Source organism: Capra hircus, chromosome 29 (assembly GCF_001704415.2).
Source record: "Capra hircus breed San Clemente chromosome 29, ASM170441v1, whole genome shotgun sequence".
Classification (NCBI taxonomy): domain Eukaryota; kingdom Metazoa; phylum Chordata; class Mammalia; order Artiodactyla; family Bovidae; genus Capra; species Capra hircus.
Genome location: NC_030836.1, coordinates 18,068,175 through 18,093,544, shown reverse-complemented (window position 1 = coordinate 18,093,544; position 25,370 = coordinate 18,068,175). Strand labels below are relative to the sequence as shown.

At 39.1% G+C, this 25,370-nt stretch overlaps 1 protein-coding gene across 4 annotated transcripts in view; it reads right to left on the bottom strand.

Annotated features, from left to right (window-relative positions):
* Nucleotides 1–25,370, bottom strand: part of PAK1 (p21 (RAC1) activated kinase 1) — a 162,228-nt gene that overhangs the window by 28,750 nt on the left and 108,108 nt on the right. For all 4 annotated transcript variants that reach the window (XM_018043395.1, XM_018043396.1, XM_005699502.2 and 1 more), the window contains 3 exons: nt 15,918–16,034; nt 12,692–12,866; nt 10,330–10,393 (listed from right to left, as the gene is read on the bottom strand). In XM_018043395.1, coding sequence (XP_017898884.1) covers nt 10,330–10,393; nt 12,692–12,866; nt 15,918–16,034 — 356 coding nt within the window. The remainder of the gene's footprint in view (nt 1–10,329; nt 10,394–12,691; nt 12,867–15,917; nt 16,035–25,370) is intronic.

The following is a 25,370-nucleotide window of genomic DNA, read 5'->3' as shown; positions in this document are numbered from 1 at the left end:
TGGTAACGTTAAGTTTCCATGTTACTTTTTCCATACATCTCACCCTCTCCTCCCCTCTCCCCATGTCCATAAGTCTATTCCCTATGTCTGTTTCTCCACTGCTGCCCTTTAAATAAGTGATTCAGTACCATTCTCCTATGTGTGTTAGAATACGATATTTGTCTGTCTTTCTGACTCACTTCACTCTGTATAATAGTTTCTAGGTTCATCCACCTCATCAGAACTGATTCAAATGTGTTCCTTTTTATGGCTCAGTAATATTCCATTGTATATATGTACCACAGCTTCTTTATCCATACATCTATCGATGGACATCTAGGTTGCTATCATGTTCTAGCTATTGTAAATAGTGCTGTAATGAACAATGGGATACATGTGTCTTTTTCAACTTTACTTTCCTCAGGGTACATGCCTAAGAGTGGGATTGCTGGATCATATGGTGGTTTTATTCCTAGTTTTTTAAGGAATATCCATACCATCTTCCATAGTAGCTGTATCAATTTACAATCCCACCAACAGAGTGAGAGCATTACCTTTTCTCCATGCTCTCTCCAGCATTTATTGTTTGTAGACTTTTTGATGATGGCCATTCTGACCAGTATGAGGTGATATCTCATTGTGGTTTTGATTTCCATTTCTCTAATAATGAGCAATGTTGAACACCTTTTTATGTGTTGTTAGCCATCTGTGTGTCTTCTTTGGAGAAATGTCTGTTTAGGTCTTTTTCCCACTTTTTGATTGGGTTGTTTGCTTTTCTGGCATTGAGTTGTATGAGCTGCTTGTATATTTTGGAAATTAATCCTTTGTCACTTGTTTCATTTGCTATTATTTTCTCCCATTCTGAAGGTTGTCTTTTCACTTTGCTTATAGTTTCCTTTTCTATGCAGAAGCTTTTAAGTTTAATCAAGTCCCACTTGTTAACTTTTGTTTTTATTTCCATTACTCTAGGAGGTAGGTCATAGAGGATCTTGCTTAGATTTATGTACTGAGTGTTCTGCCCATGTTTTCCTCTAAGAGTTTTATAGTTTCTGGTCTTACATTTAGGTCTTTAATCCATTTTGAGTTTATCTTTTTATACAGTGTTAAGAAGTGCTCTAATTTCATTCTTTTAAATGTAGCTGTCCAGTTTTCCCAGCACCATTTACTGAAGAGGCTGTCTTTGCCCCATTGCATATTCTTACCTTCTTTGTCAAAAATAAGGTACCCATTGGTGCATGGGTTTATTTCTAGGCTTTCTACCTTGTTCCATTGGTCTATATTTCTGTTTTTGTGCCAGTACCATACTGTCTTCATGACTGTAGCTTTGTAGTATAATCTGAAGCTTTTAATATTCTTTCTTTGTGTTTAGTCTTTGTTAGTTTGATTAGTATGTGTCTTGGGGTGTTTCTCCTTGGGTTTATCCTGTATGGGACTCTGTTCTTCTTGGACTGATTGACTATGATTGACTACGACTTCCTCTTCCATGTTGGGGAAATTTTCAACTATAATCAGTTCAAAAATTTTCTCATACCCTTTCTTTTTCTCTTCTTCTTTTGGGACCCCTGTAATTTGAATGTTGGTGCATCTGATATGGTCCCAGACGTCCCTGAGACTATCATCAGTTCTTTTCATTCTTCTTACTTTATTCTGCTCTTCTGAAGTCAGGAAGGTCAATTCCTCCAGCTCCAGTTTTCTTTCTCCAGACTGCTTTGGCTATTTAGGGTCTTTCATGTTTCCATATGAATTGTGAAATTTTTTGTTCTAGTTCTGTGAAAAATGCCATTGGTAATTTGATAGGGATCGCATTGAATTTGTAGATTGTGTTTGGTAGTATAGTCATTTTCACAATATTGACTCTTCCTACCCAGGAATGGAATATCTCTCCATCTGTTTATGTCATCTTTGATTTCTTTCATTAGTGTCTTATAATTTTCTGTGTACAGTTCTATCCTGGAGAATGTTCCGTGTGCACTTGAGACGAAGGTGTATTCTTCTGCATTTGGATAGACTGTCCTAAAAACATCAATGAGATTCATCTCATCTAATGTATCACTTAAGATTTGTGTTTCCTTATTAATTTTCTGTTTTGATGATATGTCCATTGGTGTGAGTGGGATGTTAAAGTCTCCTACTATTATTGTGTTACTCTCAATTTTTCCTTTTATGTCTTTTAGTGTTTGTCTTATGTATTGAGGTGCTGCTATGTTGGGTGCATAGATATTTACAATTGTTGTGTTGGACTGATCCCTTGATCATTATGTAGTGTCCTTCCCTATCTCTTGTAATATTCTTTTAAGGTCTATTTTGTCTGAGATGAGGATTGCTACTCTAGCTTTCTTTTGTTTCCCATTTGCATGGAATATATTTTCTCATCCTTTCACTCTCAGTATATATGTGTCTTTAGTTCTGATGTGGGTTTCTTGTAGATAGCACAAATATGGGTCTTGTTTTTGTATCCATTCAGCCAGTCTGTGTCTTTTGGTTGGAGCATTTAATACATTTACATTTAAAGTAATTATTGATATATATGTTCCTATTGCCATTTTCTTAATAGTTTGGGGTTAATTTTATAGCTCTTTTTTCTTCACTTGTATTTCTTGACTATATAAGTCCCTTTAACATTTGTTGTAAAGCTAGTTTGGTGTACTGAATTCTCTTAACTTCTGCTTGTCTGGAAAGCTTTTTATTTCTCCATCAATTTTGAATGAGATCCTTGCCGGGTATAGCAATCTTGGTTATAGATTTTTCCATTTCAATACTTTAAATATATCCTGCCATTCCCTTCTGGAAAGGAAATGGAAAGCCACTCCAACACTCTTGCCTGGAGAATCCCATGGACAGAAGAGCCTGGTAGGCTACCGTCCATGTGGTCGCTAAGAGTCCAACACAACTGAGCGACTTCACTTTTACTTTTCACTTTCATCCACTGGAGAAGGAAATGGCAACCCATTCCAGTATTCTTGCCTGGAGAATCCCAGGGACAGAGGAGCCTGGTGGACTGCCATCTATGGGATCACACAGAGTTGGACACAACTGAAGTGACTTAGCAGCAGCAGCAGCAGCATTCCCTTCTGGTCTGCAGAGTTTCTGCTGAAAGATCAGCTGTTAAGCATATGGGGTTTCCCTTGTATGTTACTTGTTGCTTCTCCCTTGCTGCTTTTAATATTCTTTTTTTGTGTTTAGTCTTTGTTAGTTTGATTAGTATGTGTCTCGGGGTGTTTCTCCTTGGGTTTATCCTGTATGGGACTCTGTTCTTCTTGGACTGATGGACTATGATTGACTACGACTTCCTCTTCCATGTTGGGGAAATTTTCAACTATAATCGATTCAAAAATTTTCTCATACCCTTTCTTTTTCTCTTCTTCTTTTGGGACCCCTGTAATTTGAACGTTGGTGCATCTGATATGGTCCCAGACATCCCTGAGACTATCGTCAGTTCTTTTCATTCTTTTTACTTTATTCTGCTCTTCAGAAGTTATTTCCACCATTTTATCTTCCAGTTTACTGATTCGTTCTGCTTCAGATATTCTGCTAGTGATTCATTCTAGAGTATTTTTAATTTCAGTAATTGTTATGTTTGTCTCTGTATGTTTATTCTTTAATTCTTCTAGATCTTTGTCAATTGATTCTTGCATTTTCCCCATTTTGTTTTCAAGGTTTCTGATCATCTTTACTACCATTATTCTGAATTCTTTTTCAGGTAGTTTGCCTATTTCCTCTTCATTTACTTGGACTTCTGTGTTTCTAGTTTGTTCCTTCATTTGTGTAGTATTTATCTGCCTTTTCATTATTTTTTTTTTAACTTATTGTGTTTGAGGTCTCCTTTTCCCAGGCTTCAAGGCTGAATTCTTTCTTCCTTTTGGTTTCTGCCCTCCTAAGGTTAGTCCAGTGATTTGTGTAAGCTTTGTATAGGTGAGATTTGTGCTGAGTTTTTTGTTTGTTTTTCCTCTGATCAGCAAGGCTGAGTGAGGTGGTAAATCCTGTCTACTAATGACTGGGTTTGTATTTTTGTTTTGTTTGTGTTTAGATGAGGCGTCCTGCACAGGGTGCCACTGGTGGTTGGGTGATGCCAGGTCTTGTATTCAAGTGGTTTCCTTTGTGTGAGCTCTCACTATTTGATGCTCCCTACGGTTAGTTCTCTGGTAGTCTAGGGTCTTGGAGTCAGTGCTCCCACTCCAAAGGCTCAGGGCTTGATCTCTGGTCAGGAACAAAGATTCTACAAGTGGTCTGTTATGGCATTAAGTAAGATGAAAACGAATATCCAAAAATGAGAAATCAAAGATGAACCCCAGACAAATGGCAGTTACAAAATCAGGCAAATAATAATTAAAATAAATGGTATATACACATATACATATATACCCAGGGGCAAAGTCAAAACAGTCCAACAAAAATAAAAGTCCAGTAGATTGACCCAGAAAACAAAGGAAATCAAAAATTATATTTACCAGTTAAGAACAAAATTAACTAAAGTGCAAACTGGAAAACAAAACTAAAGCAAAGTGCCAAGTGGGGAATAAAGCAATGAAAACAAAAATAACAAATATGTTGTGAGGAAAGGAAAGAAAAAAAGAAATAATAGATATGCAAAGTTACATAGAGATAGATGAAGAAGATTTATATACATTAAAGATTAACTGCAAGGGGAAAAGAACAGTAGGAAAGGCAAACAAAGGAATAAATATAGAAAAAATATAATAGATTTTTTAAAAATTATAAAAAAGAGAAAAGAAGAAAAAAAATCAGAAGAAGAAGAGAAAAAAAGGAAACTTCCACAGAACTGCAAAAGTCCAGTGTAGAAGCAGAGGTTTATAACAGTAATAAAAAATGTGACTGTCAGAATGACCATCATCAAAAAGTCTACAAAAAATAAATGCTGGAGAGGGTATGGAGAAAAGGGAACACTCTTGCATTGCTGGTGGGAATGTAAACTGATATAGCTACTATGGAAGATGGTATGGAGACTCCTTAAAAAGCCAGGAATAAAACCACCATATGATCCAGCAATCCCACTCCTAGGCATATACCCTGAGGAAATCAAAACTGAAAAAGACACATGTACCCCACTGTTCACTGCAGCTCTATTTACAATAGCTAGAACATGGAAGCAACTTAGATGTCCATTGACAGGTGAATGGACAAAGAAGTTGTGGTATATACATATATATATTATATATATATATATATATAATATATATATATATATATATATATATATACAATGGAATATTACTCAGCCATAAAAAGGGACATATTTGAATCTGTTCTGAGGTGGATGAAACTAGAGCCCAGTACATAGTGAAGTAAGTCAGAAAGATAAATATAAATATCGTATGCTGCTGCTGCTGCTAAGTTGCTTCAGTCGTGTCCGACTCTGTGCGACCCCATAGACGGCAGCATACTGACATATATATATAGAATCTGAAGCGACAACACTGATGAATGATTTTCAGGGTGGCAATGGAGAAACAGATGGAGAACAGACCTATGGACAAGGTGGGAGGAGAGGAGGGAGAAGGGGAGATGTATGGAGAGAGTAACATAGAAATTTACAATACCATGTGTAAAACAGATAGCCAATGGGAATTTGCTGTATGACTTAGAGAACTCAAACAGGAGTTCTGCAACAGGCTGAAGGGTGGGGTGGGGAGGGACATGGGGACATCTGGGAAGGAAGGGACATGGATATACCTATGGCTGATTCTTGGTGATGTATGACAGAAAACCACAAAATTCTATAAAGCAATTATCCTTCAATTTAAAAAAAGAAACATAAAAATAAAGTGAATATATGTATAACTGATTCACTGTGCTGTACAGCAGAACACTGTAATTACAACATTGTAAACCACCTATATTCCAATAAAAATTTAAGAATTAAAAAAAAGTGACAGAATATACATATACATATACACCCATAAGCAAAATCAAAACAGTCCAACAAAAATAAAGTACAATAAATTAACCCGGCAAACAAAGGAAACCCAAAATTACATTTACCAGAACAAAACTAACTAAAGCACAAACTGGAAAACAAAACCAAAGCAAGGTGCCAATTGGGGAATAAAGCAATGAAAATAAAATTAACAAATATATTGAGAGGAAAGGAAAGAAAGGAAAGAATTGATATGTAAAGTTAAATAGAGGTTAATAAAGAAGATTTATATACATTAAAGATTAACTGCAAGGGGAAAATAACAGTAGGAAAAGCAAACAAAGGAATAAATGTAGAAAAAATAATATTTTTAAAAAATTAAAATTAAAGAAAGAGAAAAGAAAAAAGAAAAAAAGGGAAAACTCCACAGAACTGCAAAAGCCCAATGTAGAGACAGAGGTTTATAACAACAATAAAAAATGTCACTGAGGAAAAAAAAAGAAGCTCAAAAGCTTAATTAGATTTCATAGTGCCAATAAAATCAACAACAACAGAGGGGGGAAAAAAAGAAAAAAAAAATCCAAAAGAATCTACAGAACAAGTCAAAAGATAATAATAATAAATGTTTTTCTTGAATCATTGCTGTCAGAGTCCTTTCTCTCACTGGGAGTCACAGTCCACCTCACCTCCCTAGGATTCCCTCCAACACTGTACTCGTCTCTGTACCTGCTGTGGGGGCAGCTCAGATTCTAATCTGGTCCTACTCCTGTGTGTCCTTGCCTCCAATGTCCACAGCTATCAGAACTAGTGCATTTTCTTTTGTGGGAGCTCTCAATGTCCTTTTATACATTCCATAGACACAGAGTCTGCCTAGTTGACCATGTGGATTTAATCTGCAGCTTGAACAGCTGGTGGGAAGGTTTGGGGTCTTCTTCCTTAGCCACATTGCCCCTGGGTTTCAATTGTGGTTTTATTTCCACCTCTACATGTGGGTCATCCACTGGGGTTTGCTCCTGAGGCTGCTCTGGAGGACTTGGGTTTGCCCCTGTGAGGGCCAGGTGTGGAGGTGGTGCAGCTGCTTGGATCACAGGGGTTCTGGCAGCACCAAGTACTTAGGGGAGTTGGAGGCCAGGGCAGCAGGAAATATAGTGCTCTCGAAGGGTATGACAACCAGTATTGGCCAATATGCTCCAATATTCTTGCCTGTAAGAACCCCCCTCCCTAACAGAGAAGCCTGGCAGGCCACAGATTACAGAGTCACAAAGAGTCAAACACTACCGAAGTGATCCTGCCAGCATAGATGCAAGACATTTTTTGCCTGTGGCAGCTCTGCCCCATTGAGAGTTGAGCATGAAGGTGACGCAGTCGCTTGGCTTACGGGGACCCTGGCGGTGCCAAGTGTGTGGGGACACGGACTGCCTTTGCAGCAGGAGTTATGACCCTATCAGAGTCTTTTTTAGAGCCTCTTATAGCTGGCTATCAGAAGACCTCTTTGGCCAGTTTTTCTCCGTAACTCCACCCGTTCAGGCACTTAGAAGGCTCCCTTGCCTGGGATCCTACCCTGTTGTTCAGTGCATCAGGCACATAGAGGGGCCCCCTGTAGACCAGCACATCAGGCACTTAAAAGGGCACCCTGGGTGGGGTCCTACTCTGTAGTTCAGTGTGTCAGGCATTTGATGGGCCAGCCTTTCTACTGTTCAGCAGCTGATGTTGGCATGTGTAGAGAGAGAAGCTATGGTGATGGCTCCACCACTCTATGCGTGACTCAGCAGTATCATCTTGCTTCCATGGCTCCCTGGCTTTCCTCCACCAGCATTTCCCACCACAATCTCTTCCCTCACATCCCCTCCATTTGTCTCTCTGCAGTCAACAGCAGCCCTCGCCCTGGGATTGCTCCACAATCTCTAAACTCCAACTCCCAGCCACTACGCCTTCCAGGGGACCTGCATTCCTGTCCAGGGTATGTATGGCTGTAGCAAGGACTGTCTGATTCTCATTTCATTTAGGCTGCCACAGATCAGCTGTTTCACTCTCAGCCTTAAATGTTTCTCCTCTGGCTCAGATAACTGCCCCGATGTGGGGATTGGACCCTTGCTTCAGTTCCCCCACTGGCTGAGGGTCCAGTCCTACTAATACTCCTGTTTCTCCCCCTAGTTGCTTCATCCTTCTGAGTTTTGCATGGTTCTATATATTCCTTCCACTGGTCAGGCACTCCTGTCCACTCTCAGCTGGAATTCTGCATGCACATCTGTGTCTGAAGGTGTATTCCCGACATATCCATGGAGAGAGATGTAATCTACATTCACCTACTCTGCCATCTTGTTTCTTCTAAGATTTTTTTAGGTGGACCATCTTTAAAGTCTTTATTGAATTTGTTACAATATTGTTTCTGTTTTGTTTTTTGGCCCTGAGGAATGTGAGATCTTAGCTCCCCGACTGCAACCAGGGGTGCAATATCAAACCTGCACCCCTCCATTGGAAGGCAAAGTGTTAACAACTGGACCACAGGGAAGTACTCCATGTATAGTTTTAAAATAATGGAATGTGGAAACATCAGCATAGATGCTTAATAAGTATTGCACTCCTCTCTTATCACTAACATATCTGGCAAATAAGCAAGGACAAAATTTTTGCAGATAGTGCCTATTTATGGGCCACATACATCTGCATATGCATATATATAAAATATATAATCAACAGTTTGGGAGGTGAAAGACCCTGAATCCACAATCCCTCTCCCTTAAATGAAGAAACTGATGTCCAGAGATAGGACCTGACTTATCCACACTTGTCTGTGTACCTTTCTTCTACATTCTTAGTATCTCAATGTAATTAGCTAAAGAAAATACCATCCCAGATTACTCAGAGGCAAGGAAAATAATGTCTTCTCATTGTGTTAACTATCTTACACTAGGTCAGACTCAGAAAAGCATCTCTAATAGCAGAAGCACTGGACCAGGGAAAAAGGAGATCCACTCAAGTCCAGGGCTACTTTGAGGATTAAATTGAACAACAGATGCAAATAACAGTTGCAAGCTATAGAATACTATACAGATACAACATCAGTATACTATGCATTACTTTATCTTATTTCAGAAATTCTTAGATATATAAGAAAGAAACCTGAGGAATTCGCTCGCATTCCAGTGGTTAAGAATCCACCCTCCAATGCAGGGGATTCAGGTTCGAGCCCTGGCTGGGGAATTGAGATCCCACATGTCTCAGGGTAACTAAGCCCACATGCCTCAACTAGAGAGTCCATGTACTGAAAACTACGAAGCCCATGCACCACAACTATAGAGCTCACACACTCTGGAGACTGCACAACACAACACAAGAGAAGCCACCATTCCGCACCTAAAAATCCCACATGCTGCAAGGAAGATCCCATGTGCCACAACTACGGTGCCACAATTTTTGATGCCCTGATGCATCAAAAATTTAAAAAGAAAGAAAAAACAGAAAACTTCAATGACTTCATTAACAACAATGCTTTCATTCATGTAACACTGAGAGCTTTCTACAAGCCAGATAGTTTTTTCAGTTTCTTTTTAATTTTAGCTAATTGGGTATCTCTATAGAAATCTCATTCATTTTCTTTTTTATATAAAGGCATAACTTACCTAAACTAATCTGCACAAATCTTAAGTATAGAACTTGATGATTTTTCAGTATGTACACACCTACATGTTCACCATCAACCCCTCAAGGTTCCCTTATGCTACTTCCTAATCCTTCCAAACACAACCATTATTCTGACTTACATTAGCATGTATTATTTCCGCCTGTTCTTTAATTCCATATAAAAAAAATCACACAGTATTTGCTCTTTTATATCTGGCTTCTCTTGCTCAAAAACACTTTTAAGACTTATCACAGTATAATTTTTTGTTTGTCTGTCTATCTCCTTCTGTAGATATGAGGGTCTCTCTGAAAGCAGATACAGTCCGATTCATAGCTGTACTCATGGCACCTAGTATCTAACAGAGATTCAGCTAAGATTTGCTGAATCAGTACACTGAGGTCAGAATACAAGATCCATAAAAGGAACCAGTGTAAGAGATATGATTTCTGTCATCCACTAGAAAAACAGGTCCCATATACTAGCAGAAGAGTCTGAAAGTTCTGTCTTTCATTTCGTATTTAGTGCTGATAAGTCTCAGCACCAGGTAAACAAGGTTAATATGGAAAAGCAGAGCTATAATTTGGGAAGAAGGTTTTTGTGCTAAGAAAATAAATGGTTTTCGCACTCTCAATGCAGGGATATTTTTAGCAACAATGTCAGCTAATGGCACATCTCACATATTAAAACATAATCTGGAAGCCTGAGATCAGCCTAACAAAACACCTTCAGATGGGCGAGGGGTGAGGTGGAGAATGAAGAAAAAGGTTTATAAGAGGCAAAACAAAAGCAAAAGCATATATATCAGCACATTTTAAGTCATTTTTCTAGGAAATATAAGGCGCCTACTAACCCTTGTCCAATCTTCTCAAACCGTGTGTATTTCTTCTTAGGATCGCCCACACTCACTATGCTCCCTTTGAAAGAAACAGAGAACATAAATCAGTTTTTCCCAGATTGACAATACAAAACAAGCTCCATGTTCCCCCAACTCTGAGCCAGCAAAGTTTAAAGAACTATCTCCAATACCTAAGGCGCTTAGCTTTCCCTCTTAAGTTTCAACCAAAAGTTTCACCTCCTTACCACTTTTATTAATAGTACCCTAATCTACTTCTAATCTCCTAAAAGTTATTTCATTCATTTTTAAATTCATCAATTCAATAAACATTTACTAATTTAATATGCTCATTTATTATGCACTAAGCCCTAGGTTGAGTACAACAAATGAAGACCCAGTCAATGGACCCAACAGATGAGACCCAGTTAAGACAGTCTCTGCTCTCAAGAAGCTGTAATCTCATACAGGAAACAGATACCATGTATAAAGTTCCATGAATATATAATAATTGCTGTGATACAGAAAAAAGCAAAAATATGGACCAGAAAGGCCTCAGAAGGGAAATGAACCTGTACTAATTTTTACCGGGTTAGAAGGATTTTGCCAGGGAGAAAAAGTCAAGAAGGGGTTACAAAAAAAAGTATTTCAAGTGCAAAAACACAGAGGTATGAGAAAGTTCACAGTTTCAAAAAAAGGTCTTCTGAAGATGGTAAAACTGAGCCCCACCAAAGGGAAGATGCTTCCCCTCAAGGTCACACAACACAGCAAACTGGTGTCAGAGTTAAGATTAGGAGTTCAGGTTTGGTCTCCCAGTCCAAAGCGCTTTCCAATAATGTCAATTACTAGGATTTGATACTTTCCAAATACATTATCCCATTTGATCTACAAATGAGACAGGGATTAACATTCCTATTTAAAAGATGAGAAAAAGGATGGCCAGGAAACAGTAGAAAATTGCCCAAGACCCAAGTTAATGATCTCATCTGTGCTAGGGCTTCAACCCAAGGATCCTTAACTCTCAGGCCAATCTGTTTTTGCATAATCCTATGTTCTAAGTATTACTGTTTCTGAAAAAAAATCTGATTCAGAGAAAAAGAATATATTCAAGAGCAAACAGATGCCAAGGTAAGTGGCTTTTCTTATTTCATCATTTCATAAGGGCTCTGGGTAAGGGCGAGGCTTCCCTGGTGGCTCAGACAGTAAAGAAATCTACCTGCAATGCAGAAGACTCGGGTTGCATCCTGGGGACAGGAAGATCCCATGGAGAAGGGAATTGCTATTCACTCCATACTCTTCCCTGGAGAACTTCATGGACAGAAGAGCCTGCTGGGCTACAGTCCATGGGATTGCAAAAAGTTGGACATGACTGAACAGCTAACACTGGGCAAGGGCAACTTTGGAGAGAATGAAATTATTTAAAAAAGTCAAATAAGAATTATCAGGATGACATTAAAAGCCACTAAGCTGAGGAACCAGAAACCTCAGCTTTAGAAAGCAATGCCAGGGGGCAGACTTCACCAGATCAGTCACATCAAATCCTCTTTAGAAGTAGATAAGTTCAAAGAATAAATCAAAAGCCTTGTCAGATGTTTTTTTCAAGCCTACAGGCCAACCCATTCCTTTCTTCTCATATGAATTCTCCTGCAGATTACTGAAAAAGAGAAACAACCTGCCCTAATATTTCTCATCACTAAAGAAAGCAAAACGGGAGTTCCCACCTGACTGCAAGAAATAGCATGCTCTGATTACAGGAGCACAAGCTGCATGCTAATCCCAGATCTGTCACTTTTTGGCTTTTTGCAGAGTATTTAGCATTCCTAGCCTCAAATAACTTAACTGCAAAAAATAAGGATTATAATGTCTGTCTTCACAGGGCTAAAATGAGGAATAAATGTTCATTTGGTACATATTACAGGCTCACAAAATGTTAGTTTCCCTTCCTTCTTTTTCTACAACCAAATGGCAGATCCGTCTTCTGCCAACAGAAACATCAATAATCAACACAGCACTCTTCCTCACCAGGTTTACACAAGGCCTCAGTCTTTCTCAACACAACCTTTCAGATTATATTGTAAGTAAAAGCTATTTTATATCTCCATAAGCCATGCCTGTGGAAAGTGATTCCCAGCCTTTGAAGTGGGCTATTCACATACTCTCATCATATTCCCATCCTAACATAGCATCTAATCAGGGCTGGTGAGACAGAGGAGGTGGGTATAGGGACGGGTGAGAAGAAGCACAGTCTGGCAAGATATAAAGCACAGCCGTCACTGACATGTACCTAGCATAGAACCTAGATCTTTATAGCAACAGAATTCTCTTTGTGCTCAACCAGTCACATACCAGAGGGAAATTAAAAAACCTACAAAGTGCTTACGTAATTTCTCCAAGATCTCCTCATCAGACATCTTAGGCTTCTTCTTCTGCTTCTCAGTATTCCGGGTCAGAGCATCAGGTGGAGTGGTATTATTCTCAGTAGGTGAAATGGGAGATGTAGCCACATCCCGAGTTGGAGTAATAGGAAGTGGTTCAATCACAGACCGTGTGTATACCTGCATTATTGGTGCAAACATTTGGTGAGGCCAGCCTCTCTTAGATTTATGTGTTAGAACATCCAAAGAACAAATCTCAGTAAACTCATCTCTTCTCCTACTCCTTTGGGGTGCCATTGCCTTCTCCACAGAGTTGCTAATGAAGAGTATCCTAGATACTCTTCCTCTATGCCCAGGCTGTGAGACTGGAATGATCTTCCTTGCTCTCACTTTTTACAACAAGGGTTAGTGAGAGTCTGAGCACTTAAGATAATCAATATAAGCTACACAACTCTCACTATAAAGAGTTCAAAGGACATTCTATCATTAGATGGGAATCCCCTTCATCTGCAAAATTCTGTTCTTTCCCAAGCTGAAATGAATATCCTGTATTCCTACAGTACTTTTCACTGCTAATACAACACTGAGCATTACCTTCATTTGAGTTACTCCCTCTTTAAATCCTGAACACTCACAGAGAAAAAACTGCAGTTGTTCTTCTTTAAGAGGCCATAAGATAGAGTTATTTAGATTATAGACTCTGGAACCTGCCTGCCCGGACTTAAATTCCAAATCTTATTCTTACCATTTATTTGTATGACTTTGGGCAGACTACTTAACTTTTCTATGCTTTAGTTTCCTTGTCTGTAAAATAGTGATGCTAGTGATACTTATCTTATAGAGTAGTTGCTGCTGCTGCTGCTACTGCTAAGTCACTTCAGTCGTGTCCGACTCTGTGCGACCCCATTGATGGCAGCCCACCAGGCTCCCCCATCCCTGGGATTTTCCAGGACCGGAGTGGGTTGCCATTTCCTTCTCCAATGCATGAAAGTGAAAAGTGAAAGTGAAGTCGCTCAGTCGTGTCCGACTCTTAGCAACCCCATGGACTGCAGCCCACCAGGCTCCTCTGTCCGTGGGATTTTCCAGGCAAGAGTACTAGAGTGGGGTGCCATTGCCTTCTCCATAGAGTTGCTAATAAACCATAAATTAATTAACATGTGAAATAAGCAGCATCACATTCAGGAGATATTAAGCTTTCAAATTTCAGCTAATATTATCATACTACCTATTCATTCATTTCCTTAATAAGCATTTACTGAGAATCTGTTCTTTGCCTTGCTGTAAAAAATGCTGCCCCATCCACTACTTCTGTGAAGGAAGTCTTGGAGAAAGTCCTAACTACAAGGCAGAAAAAGACAAATATCAGAAAAAAAGAACAATCTATACACTACTAAGGTTCAGAAGAAGTGATCACATGTTCTACCGTCCGCCCCAAGAGATGCTTCAAGGCATTTATCACTTTTTTCATAAAAACATCACAACAATTTTTGGGTTAGTCTAAAAGCTCTATGAAGACAGAGAATCCGAGTCGTTCATCACTGCACTTCTATATCTAACCAGTCATCTAACAAAAAGTAAGCATTCAGGTAAAAGTTTCATGAATCACTAAACAAATAAATGGCGTTCTTCAGCCGGATTTTGAAGGATGGACATGGTTATAATAGGCAGAAATGGAAGAGAACTTTCCACTAACTTATTGCTAGTAGAAATAGCAATAAGTTGAAACATTGAGAGCAGACACTATTGTTTCTTTACTGACTACTCCTGCATAGTGATTTCTTAATTTTCTATTCTTGCACATGTAGACAAACTATATCCCTGGCACCTAAACATGAATTTCATGCCTTGTCCTTCACCTTTAGTTCTGACATGGCTCCTTGAGGGTAAGAACCTTGCCTTTTCCTTCTCTAACATTCTCTTTTTCTGGCTCCCAACACAGGTCTGCTCATATAAAAAAGGCCACTGTACTATGCTGGAATATAACCTGGACCTGGGGTAAATTACCTGCTTTCAGTTCTGGCTATTTTGCTTAGAGACTTTGGATAGATCAATTTACCTCTCCAAATCTTCTTCTTCTTCTATAAATTAGGAATTAATAGTATCTTTTTGGGGGGAATGCTATGAAGATCAAATTTATCAGTTCATTCAATACTGCCTTTCTAAAACCTTTTAAGAACTATGTTAAGCACTGCAAACACACACACACATATATATAGATATATTTCCTCTACTTGTAAGGAATTCATGGTTTAATGGAAAAATTTTTTTAAATGAACAAGCTTGCAAATCGAAAAAACCTTTCCAGTGTGACATCTCTGGACAACTCTGATTCTGAAGCTCATTTTCCTTAAAGTGAGTTTATAACCTATAGAAGTGGTGATTCCACAGATTCTGCTTATAAATTATAATTCTAAAAGGTCATCTAATCCCCTTGAATTGTCTCCACAGCATCTCCCATACTCAGTCAACCAACATCTGCTTGAATACTTCCATGAATTCTCTAGTTCAGAGAATCTTTTTTGTATTACCACAGAGTTTAAGCCCTAAATCATTTTTTCATTCTGAAGTTTTTGTCATAATAAAAAATCCAAACAAAGAAACACTAGTAGTATCATCTAATGATAGATCAGTGCTCAGTGATGCTAAAACATGTAAAACGCAGATTATGCAAAGTAAGGGCAAAGGGACCATGGCTATTATGAAATGCAAGAACCTCAAAGGAAGTTAAATAAAAATTACTGCCAATATCCAGCATCAAAATGCACTCCTGATGTCCAAGATATTAATAGCACTAATGTTTTTACAAATTCTCTTGAGTCTTTCAGTATCATCAATAATGTCTTAAGAGCCTGAACACTGGACTTTAGCAGAGAAGAAAGATCTATAGCAGGCTAATTTGCTGCTACCAAGGAGACGGGAACAATTTATGTTACTTCTACACTAAGTAACACTAATTCTGTATATCTTCCTGTCTGTAAAGAAAGTATTTGGGCTAAGTTGGTACAAAGACCAACTATTCAGGACACCTTGGGACTATCTGCAAACCAATGATAAATATAAATACACCACTTCCTGTCTTTAATCATACAGAAAGTACCTTTCAATCAAGGTAATTTGGTTATTTCACCACCTCCAAAATCTCAGGACCCCTACCAGAGTATTAAACTTCTAGACCTTGGCACCCATCCCTTACTCTCCACCTCCAAACTCTAATCAATCACAAAGACTCACAGATTTTGTGTGCTCTGGGCGTGGAGCAATCACTGGAGGTGGGGTAGCATCATCATCATCATCTTCATCTTCTGAAACTGGTGGCACTGCAGGGGTCTCAGACACCGCCTTCACATTCTGCACAGTGACAAAAGCCAGGTTCGTTAGGTTAAGCCAACACGGAACTTAAACTACCAGGGCCACCTATCTCCCAGAAGAAACCTTCTCCTGACACTCTTTCTGAAACACACATCAGCCTCCAACCTCTCCACCTTTGTAGCTGGCCTCAGGAACTCAGCCATCTCCCCTTCTTTTAGCTACCACTCCCCCTTCAGTCCCTGGAGGGCTTCCTTCTCCTACCCAAAGCCTAATTGTGGATGGGGAAACCAACTGACAGCTTCTCTACCTGCCTACCCCAAACCAAACCCTGAAGACAAGCTCATATTTCTTTCTTCTCTATGAATTTTACTCTGTGCTGAATAGAGGATAAAGTACAATATATAGGAAAGGGATCAAGAGTTCAGAATTTTACAAAGTTTATCATTATAATTCTGTAGTCCTTTCTGATATGGTAAATAGAAGTTCTGAAAGGTCTTTGCCTCTCCTTTTCCTTCTTTACCAAAATATACTGCATCCCTTATGCTATCAGGTATCCTCACCTCAACCTGCAGATACCGAACATCACAAGAAGCAATGAGATTTTCCCCAGATCAGATGCTACCTATTTCCTTAAGCTTCTGCCCTGTCTTGGAATGACCCTTACCAGCACCACTAATTGAATCTGCTATAATCTGACAAACTTGATTTTCCCACGCAAACTATAACAAAGCTGGGCCAAGACTGGCAGGTTTCAGGGCAAGACCAGGCAAAAAGATCATACCATTACTGTTTATAACACATGTTCAAGAGATAAAATAGCTCCAAAATATGAGATTTTTGATAGAGATTAAATGATTATAGTATAGGACCAGAGAAGCAATAGAGATCTTTTAGTAGATATTGATATAATTCAACAGTTTCAGATATTTTCAGACCATCTACTTTGTGCTCAGTAAGATACTGTGATGGATGTTTTTGATATAAATGTACAAAGATGAAAAAGATGGTCCAAGTCCTAAAAGTAGCTCACCATCTGATGCAGGAGACAGACGGACAGACAATTCCCCTTCTGCTGCCATTTGAGGCCGCTGGAGAGAGGAATGTCAGAACAACGTGGGATAAGTGAAGGAACTTATTTAGCTGAATATTATACTAGAGTTATGTGTGGGAGAGTGGCCTTTACCACATTTGACATACTAAGTAAGGAAAGCTGGCATCCTCATAGATTCTAACAGGAGCTCCAGTGCAGGACGTAACTTAAAAACTGACAGTGACAGGCGTTTGTAAGCAACTAGTTTTAGTGACTATAGGCAGTGAATCCATCCTCTCAGCTTCAAGTTTCATCACTTGAGGAATGTGGAGGTGAGGACTGGTATAATTTGAGGGGTGCCCTTAAGTCACTTTCAGTTCTAAAATCCAATAGTAGCTCCTTCCCTGTGAAAGCACATATTTTGATACTTTTCCACTCTAATTTGTTTTCCCCCTAATATTCCACTCAACAAAATTTAACTAGGAACCCAAAATGAGAATGAAGTTAACTCAGCAGCCTCTCCATCTTCTTGGGGCCCTAGGGCTACCCACTGTAAACTATAAACACCAAGTGTGTTGCTTCCTAAAACTGTGGAGGAGGGGATTTCATCACCTTCCATAGCAACACATTCTGGTTTCCACATGTGATGGCTTTGGGTGGTTGTATTAACAACTATCAGAATCAAGAGATAAAGGTTTCTTTCCCAGAATTTTATTTCTTATCCCTGTGTCCTTTGCCAAGGGTATCCCACTTTAAGCCAAAGTTCTCATCCATAAAATGGAAATGATGACAAGAAGCTCTCTGCCTACCTTAAGGGACCACATGGAGAAAGAAATGAAGTGATGTGCGTATAAAAACACTCAGTTAAAAAGATGTAAGGAATCAATTAAATTATCATTATGGCTAATAACCACAAACCTCTTTTTAAAAAGTGACTCCAACTCATCCACTGATTCACTGTAGATAAAGTGCCTGGTCCTATGTCTTACATTTTAGAAGAAGATATATTTAAAATTCATCACTAAATTGCCAGGTAGTAGTAAGAAACATGTGAGAGTAGAGATTGACTGAAAGTAAGGAATTATTACCTTAGATATAAGCAGTCATGGAAAGGCCTCTTTAATGGCCAGAACAAAATGAGAAAACAAGCCATCAGACCCTCTGGGAGAAGAATATTCCTGGCAGATGGAAGAGATACAAAGACTCTGAGAAGGGAACATGCTTGGAATGTTCCCGAAACCTCCAGGTGCCTACATATACTACCGAGAAGTGCTTATCATTTTAAAACTGCTGAACTTTGTGTAAAAACATAGGGATCTCTGATGTTCTGGCCCAGGATTTCTCCCATCCATCCCACCCTAGCTTCATTAGAGCAGGGTTTCTTCCAGGGAAGGCAGGCTGCAACTATGTGGTCCAAGAGGTCTCACTTTCATTTGGAGGAGTGAGCAGTGCCCAGGCCCAGTGGGGCCATCGGTGGAAGTAACCTCCCAGAGATGGCAGCAGGAGAGGGTCAACCGCTGCTAGCCTGAGACTGCAATCCTGGATAGGGCAAATGAATTCTAGCCAAGACTGCTCAAAGATACAGCAGACATTAGAGAGAGGTCCCACACTAGTTATACATGCCTGACTCTGTGCACATACATAAGAGCTTCAAAAGGGACAAGCAGCAAGTTAAAGTTTCTGGACAGCTCTCAAAGAGATCTCAATAATGAGCAATGATATAGATTTTAACAACACTGTCAATCAATGCACCCTAACTGACATATACAAAACATTCCACCCAAGTTCTGAAGAACACACATTACTTTTAACCACTTATGGATAATTCTTCAGGATAGAATATATGCTGGGCCATAAAACATATCTCAATAAATTTTCAATGACTGAAAACACACAAAATGTCTTATTTAACCACAGTAGAATTAAATTAGAGATAAACAATGACAAAAAATTTCTCCAAAGAAGATAAACAAATGGCCAATAAGCACATGGCCAATACTCAACATCATTAGTAGGAAATACAAATCAAAACCACAGTGAGAGACCACTTCATATCCACTAAGATGGCTATAATCAAAGGACAGACAATAACAAATGTGGGAGAAGATATGTAGAAATTAGAAGCATCCTAATGTTGGTGGGAATGCAAAAAGGTGCAGCCACTGTAGAAAACAGTCTAGCAGTTCCTCAAATGGTTAAACATAGAGTCACCATGTGGCTTAGAAATTCTACTCCTAGGTATATACCAAAGAGAAATGAAAACACAGATCCACACCAAAGTTTGTACACGAATGTTAGTATGAGCATTATTTATAATAATCAAAAAGAAGAAAAGAGCCAAATGCCCATCAACTGATGAACAATCAATACAATAAAACATTATTCAGACTTTTATAAAAAGGAATGATGTCCTGATACATGCTAGAACATGGATGAAACTCACAGGTATTATACTAAGTGAAAGAAGCTAGACACAAAAGACTACATGGTCTATGAGTCCATTTATATAAAATGTCTGGAAAATGTAAGTTTATATAGACAGAAAGAATATCAGTGGTTTACTAGGTAGGGTTGGGCATGGGAGTTTGAATGAACTGTAAAAGAATACTAGGGGACTCTTTGTGGTGATGGGAATATTCCAAAAATAGATTGTAGAGACAGCTGCACAAATCTATAAATTTAATACAATCATTGAATTGTACAATTCAACTAGTATGGATGAATTTTACAATATATAAATAACAGTCAATAATGCTACCTTTTAAAAGTAAAAATTTTAAGTTATATGTAAAACCAGTAGGTTCTTATCTTACATTTTATATAATACAGATATTTAAGGAGTTAAAATAAAAATTCCTCAGGAATGCCTGATGATTGAACATAGGCATCTATTTCTTAAAATTTCATTCAGTTCAGTCGCTCAGTCGTGTCTAACTCTTTGCGACCCCATAAATCGCACCACGCCAGGCCTCCCTGTCCGTCACCATCTCCCGGAGTTCACTCAGACTCACGTCCATCCAGTCAGTGATGCCATCCAGCCATCTCATCCTCTGTCGTCCCCTTCTCCTCCTGCCCCCAATCCCTCCCAGCATCAAAGTCTTTTCCAATGAGTCAACTCTTTGCATGAGGTGGCCAAAGTACTGGAGTTTCAGCTTTAGCATCATTCCTTCCAAAGAAATCCCATGGCTGATCTCCTTCAGAATGGACTGGTTGGATCTCCTTGCAGTCCAAGGGACTTTCAAGAGTCTTCTCCAACACCACAGTTCAAACGCATCAGTTTTTCAGTGCTCAGCTTTCTTCACAGTCCAACTCTCACATCCATACACAACCACAGGAAAAACCATAGCCTTGACTAGACGGACCTTAGTTGGCAAAGTAATATCTCTGCTTTTGAATATGCTCTCTAGGTTGGTCATAACTTTTCTTCCAAGGAGTAAACGTCTTTTAGTTTCATGGCTGCAGTCACCATCTGCAGTGATTTTGGAGCCCCAAAAAATAAAGTCTGACACTGTGTCCACTGTTTCCCCATCTATTTCCCATGAAGTGATGGGACTGGATACCATGATCTTCGTTTTCTGAATGTTGAGCTTTAAGCCAACTTTTTCACTCTCCTTTTTCACTTTCATCAAGAGGCTCTTTAGTTCTTCGCTTTCTGCCATAAGGGTGGTGTCATCTGCATATATGAAGTTATTGATATTTCTCCCGGCAATCTTGATTCCAGCTTGTGCATCATCCAGCCCGGCATTTTGCAGGATGCACTCTGCATGTAAGTTAAATAAGCAGGGTGACAATATATAGCCTTGATGTACTCCTTTCCCAATTTGGAACCAGTCTGTAGTTCCATGTCCAGTTATAACTGTTGCTTCTTGACCTGCATATAGATTTCTCAGGAGGCAGGTAAGGTGGTTTGGTATTCCCATCTCTTGAAGAATTTTCCACAGTTTGCTGTGATCTACACATTCAAAAGTTCTGGTCTAGTCCATAAAGCAGAAGTAGATGTTTTTTCTGGAATTCTCTTGCTTTTTCAATGATCCAATGGATGTTGGCAATTTGATCTCTGGTTCCTCTGCCTTTTCTAAATCCAGCTTGAACATCTGGAAGTTCACAGTTCACATACTGTTGAAGCCTGGCTTGGAGAATTTTGAGTATTACTTCACTAATGGCACCCCACTCCAGTACTCTTGCCTGGAAAATCCCACGGATGGAGGAGCCTGGTAGGCTGCAGCCCATGGGGTCACAAAGAGTCGGACACGACCAAGTGACTTCACTTTCACGCATTGGAGAAGGAAATGGCAACCCGCTCCAGTGTTCTTGCCTGGAGAATCCCAGGGACGGGGGAGCCTGGCAGGCTGCCGTCTATGGGGTCGCACAGAGTCGGACACGACTGAAGCGACTTAGCAGCAGCAGTAGCAGCAGTAGCAGCGTGTGAGATGAGTGCAATTGTGCGGTAGTTTGAGCATTCTTTGGCATTGCCTTTCTTGGGACTGGAATAAAAACTGACCTTTCCCAGTCCTATGGCCACTGCTGAGTTTTCCAAATTTGCTGGCATATTGAGTGCAGCACTTTCACAACATCATCTTTTAGGATTTGAAATAGCTCAACTGGAATTGTATCACCTCCACTAACTTTGATCGTAGTGATGCTTCCCAAGGCCCATTTGACTTCGCATTCCAGCATGTCTGGCTCTAAGTGAGTGTGAGTGATCATACCATCGTGATTATCTGGGTCATGAAGATCTTTTTTGTATAGTTCTGTGTATTCTTGCCACCTCTTCTTAATATCTTCTGCTTCTGTTAGGTCCATATCATTTCTGTCCTTTATTGTGCCCATCTTTGCGTGATATGTTCCCTTGGTATCTCCAATTTTCTTGAAGAGATCTCTAGTCTTTTACATTCTATTGTTTTCCTCTATTTCTTTGCATTGATCACTGAAGAAGGCTTTCTTATCTCTCCTTGCTATTCTTTGGAATTCTGCATTCAAATGGGTATAGCTTTCCCTTTCTCCTTTGCCTTTAGCTTCTCTTCTTTTCTCAGCTATTTGTAAGGCCTCTTCAGACAACCATTTTGCCTTTTTGCATTTCTTTTTCTTAGAGATGGTCTTGATCACTGCCTCCTGTACAATGTCATGAACCTCCATCCATAGTTCCTCAGGCACTCTATTAGACCTAATCCCTTGAATATATTTGTCACTTTCACTATATAATCATAAAGGATTTAATTTACCCAACAGGTAAATACTGTTAATATTTAGTGATTAGCCTTTCCAAGGGTGGTAAACTAGATCATCACATGTTCAAACATACCTTTATGTTGACCTCATGCTTGAAAGCTAGTTTGATTAGGTACAGGATTCTTGGTTCTAAATAATTTTCCTCTTACCTCTGAAAATACTGCTCCTTTGAACACTACTGCTAATGAGCCACATTAGCTGTGTTTTTATTTTGAAAGCTTTGAAAATATTTCTCTTTATTCTTGGGTCTCTTTACAGTTATCTGATGTGGTAACTGGTAGGCTCTTCCATCTGAAGACTCATACCTTTCTTTAGCTGAGAGATTTTTCTTCCATTATTCCTTTATTTTTTCTATTCTAATGTCTTAATCCTCTAGTTCTTCCTGAATTTCACTGAATAATGTCCTATATCACTTATGCTTTAATTTTCCATATGTCTTTATGTTTTATATCATTAATCTACCTTTATGTGCATTTTTTAATCCTTAGAAATTTATTTCTTTAATCATATTTTTAATTTCTAAGAATTATTTTTTTATCCTCTGATTGCTCTAATCCATGGGTCCCCAACACCAGAGCCACAGCCCAGTACCAGTCAATGGTTTGTTAGGAACCAGGCCACACCACAAGAAGTGAGCAGCAGACAAGCAAGCAAGCCAGCCAGTGAGCAAAGCTTCATCTGTATTCACAGCCACTCTCCATGTTTGCATTACTGCCTGAGCTCCACCTCTTGTCAGATCAGCAGCGGCACTAGATTCTCACAGAAGCACAAACACTCTTGTGAACTGCACACATGAGGGATCTAGGATGTGTGCTCCTTATGAGAATCTAATAGCTGATCGGAGGTAGAGTCAAGGCAGTGATGCCAGTGCTGGGGAGTAACTGCTAATATAGATTATCATTTGCACAGTAAATGTAATACACTTGAATCATCCCCAAACCATCCTCACTCCCTTGCCCCTAATCCATGGAAAATAGTCTTCCACAAAACTGGTCCCTGGAGCCAAAAGGTTGGGAACCACCGCTCGGATTGTAGCGTGTTTTGGGAGATGCAATATCTATAAAACCTTTGAATATACTGGGTTGGCCAAGATGTTCATTCCAGTTTTTAAAACGTCTTATAGAAAAGACCAAATGAACTTTTTGGCCAACACAATATTAGAATTCTTTTTAATTTTCTTTCCTGAGTTATCAATTTCCTCTGGCATCAGTTTTATTTCTTTATCATGGTCCTTCTCTTTAATGCTCTGTTCCTCTCAAGCGTCTAGAGATCAAGTGTCTAGGCTCTCCGCTCATATTTATCAGTGAAAAATCAGACTAATCAGTGTATACACCTAGCATGTGCTTCCTCTGTAGTCATGTGAGTGTGCTTCTCTGCTGTCTCTTCCTCTGAATGGGCAATCTGATGCAGTCTATATATGAGTTATACAGATGAGGTAACTGACAAGTATCATTTCAGAGTGTATCAGCAAGAAAGAGTATGTATGGTAGAGATTCCTCTGCTCCCAGTTATCAAAAGCATAAGAAATTTATCCTTGGGATGCAGAAATTTAATGTATTTTTTTCCACTGCAGAACTACTTTTCCTTTTCCTCTACTTTATACCTGCTGTAGAGATTTGTAGTTAACTCCAGTTCTGCTGTTTCTCTCTCAGGCCCCTGTACCCATATCAGGCATTCTCCTGATATGGGTAATTTACAAAGAGGCAGTGTACTTTCTTTAGAAAAGTGTCTTTTAAGCTTAGGATCAACCTTCTGATACCTTTTGCTCACTTAACACGGAGGCTGATCCAGCTTTTTCAATTACAGAATTTAAATTAATTTACTCTTGAAGATGACCCAAGACTCTTTCCTGTTTTTTATATATATTCTCTCACACCATTTTCTCTGGAGCTACTTTTACTTTCCTAGGATTTTTCTCTTCCACATACACAGAGCAGCTGTACTTTCTGCTGCTTCAGTCAATCTGATCTTATCTGCTTTCTATCTTCCATAAATTTCCAATGGTGGTTTATTAATAAGCATTGTATTGAATTTAGTTTTTATGTATCTTTTCTGAATTTAAGAAATTAAGCATAGCAAGAGAGACAGAGATATGAATTTATCCCACTACACAGATCTAAATTCCAGAGGTATCTTTCTAAAATGGTTGTTGTTATTCAGTAGTTCAATCATATCCAACTCTTTCTGACCCCATGGAGTGTAGCCTGCCAGGCTCCTCTATCCATGGGATTTTCCCAGCAAGAATACTGGAGTGGGTTGCCATTTCCTTCTCCAGTGGCTCTTGCTGACCCAAGGACTGAACCCACATCTCCTGCACTGGCAAGCAGATTCTTTACCACTGGGCCACCAGGGAAGCCCTTTCTAAGATGGTAGTTTAGACTAAAATAAATAACTAACTACATTATTTAAAATACTTCCTATTTAAAATACTTCCTTAGCTCAAGTGGAGAGTCCCAGTTCTTTCACCTGACATGACACATCCTTAACAATGTGGCTTTTGTTCATGCTACTTCACACAAGAAAGCATTGATTGCCCTTTTCTCTGGCTGGTATCATTGCCTACATTTACCTGACACTGTGTTACTTACCTGACACTGTGTTATCAATCCTTGTTTATGTGTTCTGATTCCTCACTAAGCTGGGAGATCAAGAGCAAAGACCTTACCCATCCTTGACTCTTGGGCACTCACGGAGCCTATAACATAGTAGGTGATCATTTTATAAATGAGAGCTCAGGCACTAAAATGCTAAATAATCTGAGAGATGGATCTCAGACCAATGAGCCACAAATAAAAAGAATTTTAGAACGAGAAGAAACATTAAAGGTTATGTTTATTACATGAATAAACTGTGAGGGCCCAAGAACCTTGTGCCAACTATCCTGTACTACCAAGCAGAATAAATCACTCCATCAAATATGACCCTCATTGTATGTTATTCATGTACATCTCTTGCAGCCCTCATACTTATGTTTTTTCTCAAGGACTAAGATAATGCAAAAATTTTATCTCTGTATCACCAATACCTGGGCACAAAGAAAGTGCTAAATAAATATCAATGGTTAAATGTATAAATGAATGTTGCGGAGAACTTAATATTGTACTGGTTTCTACTAC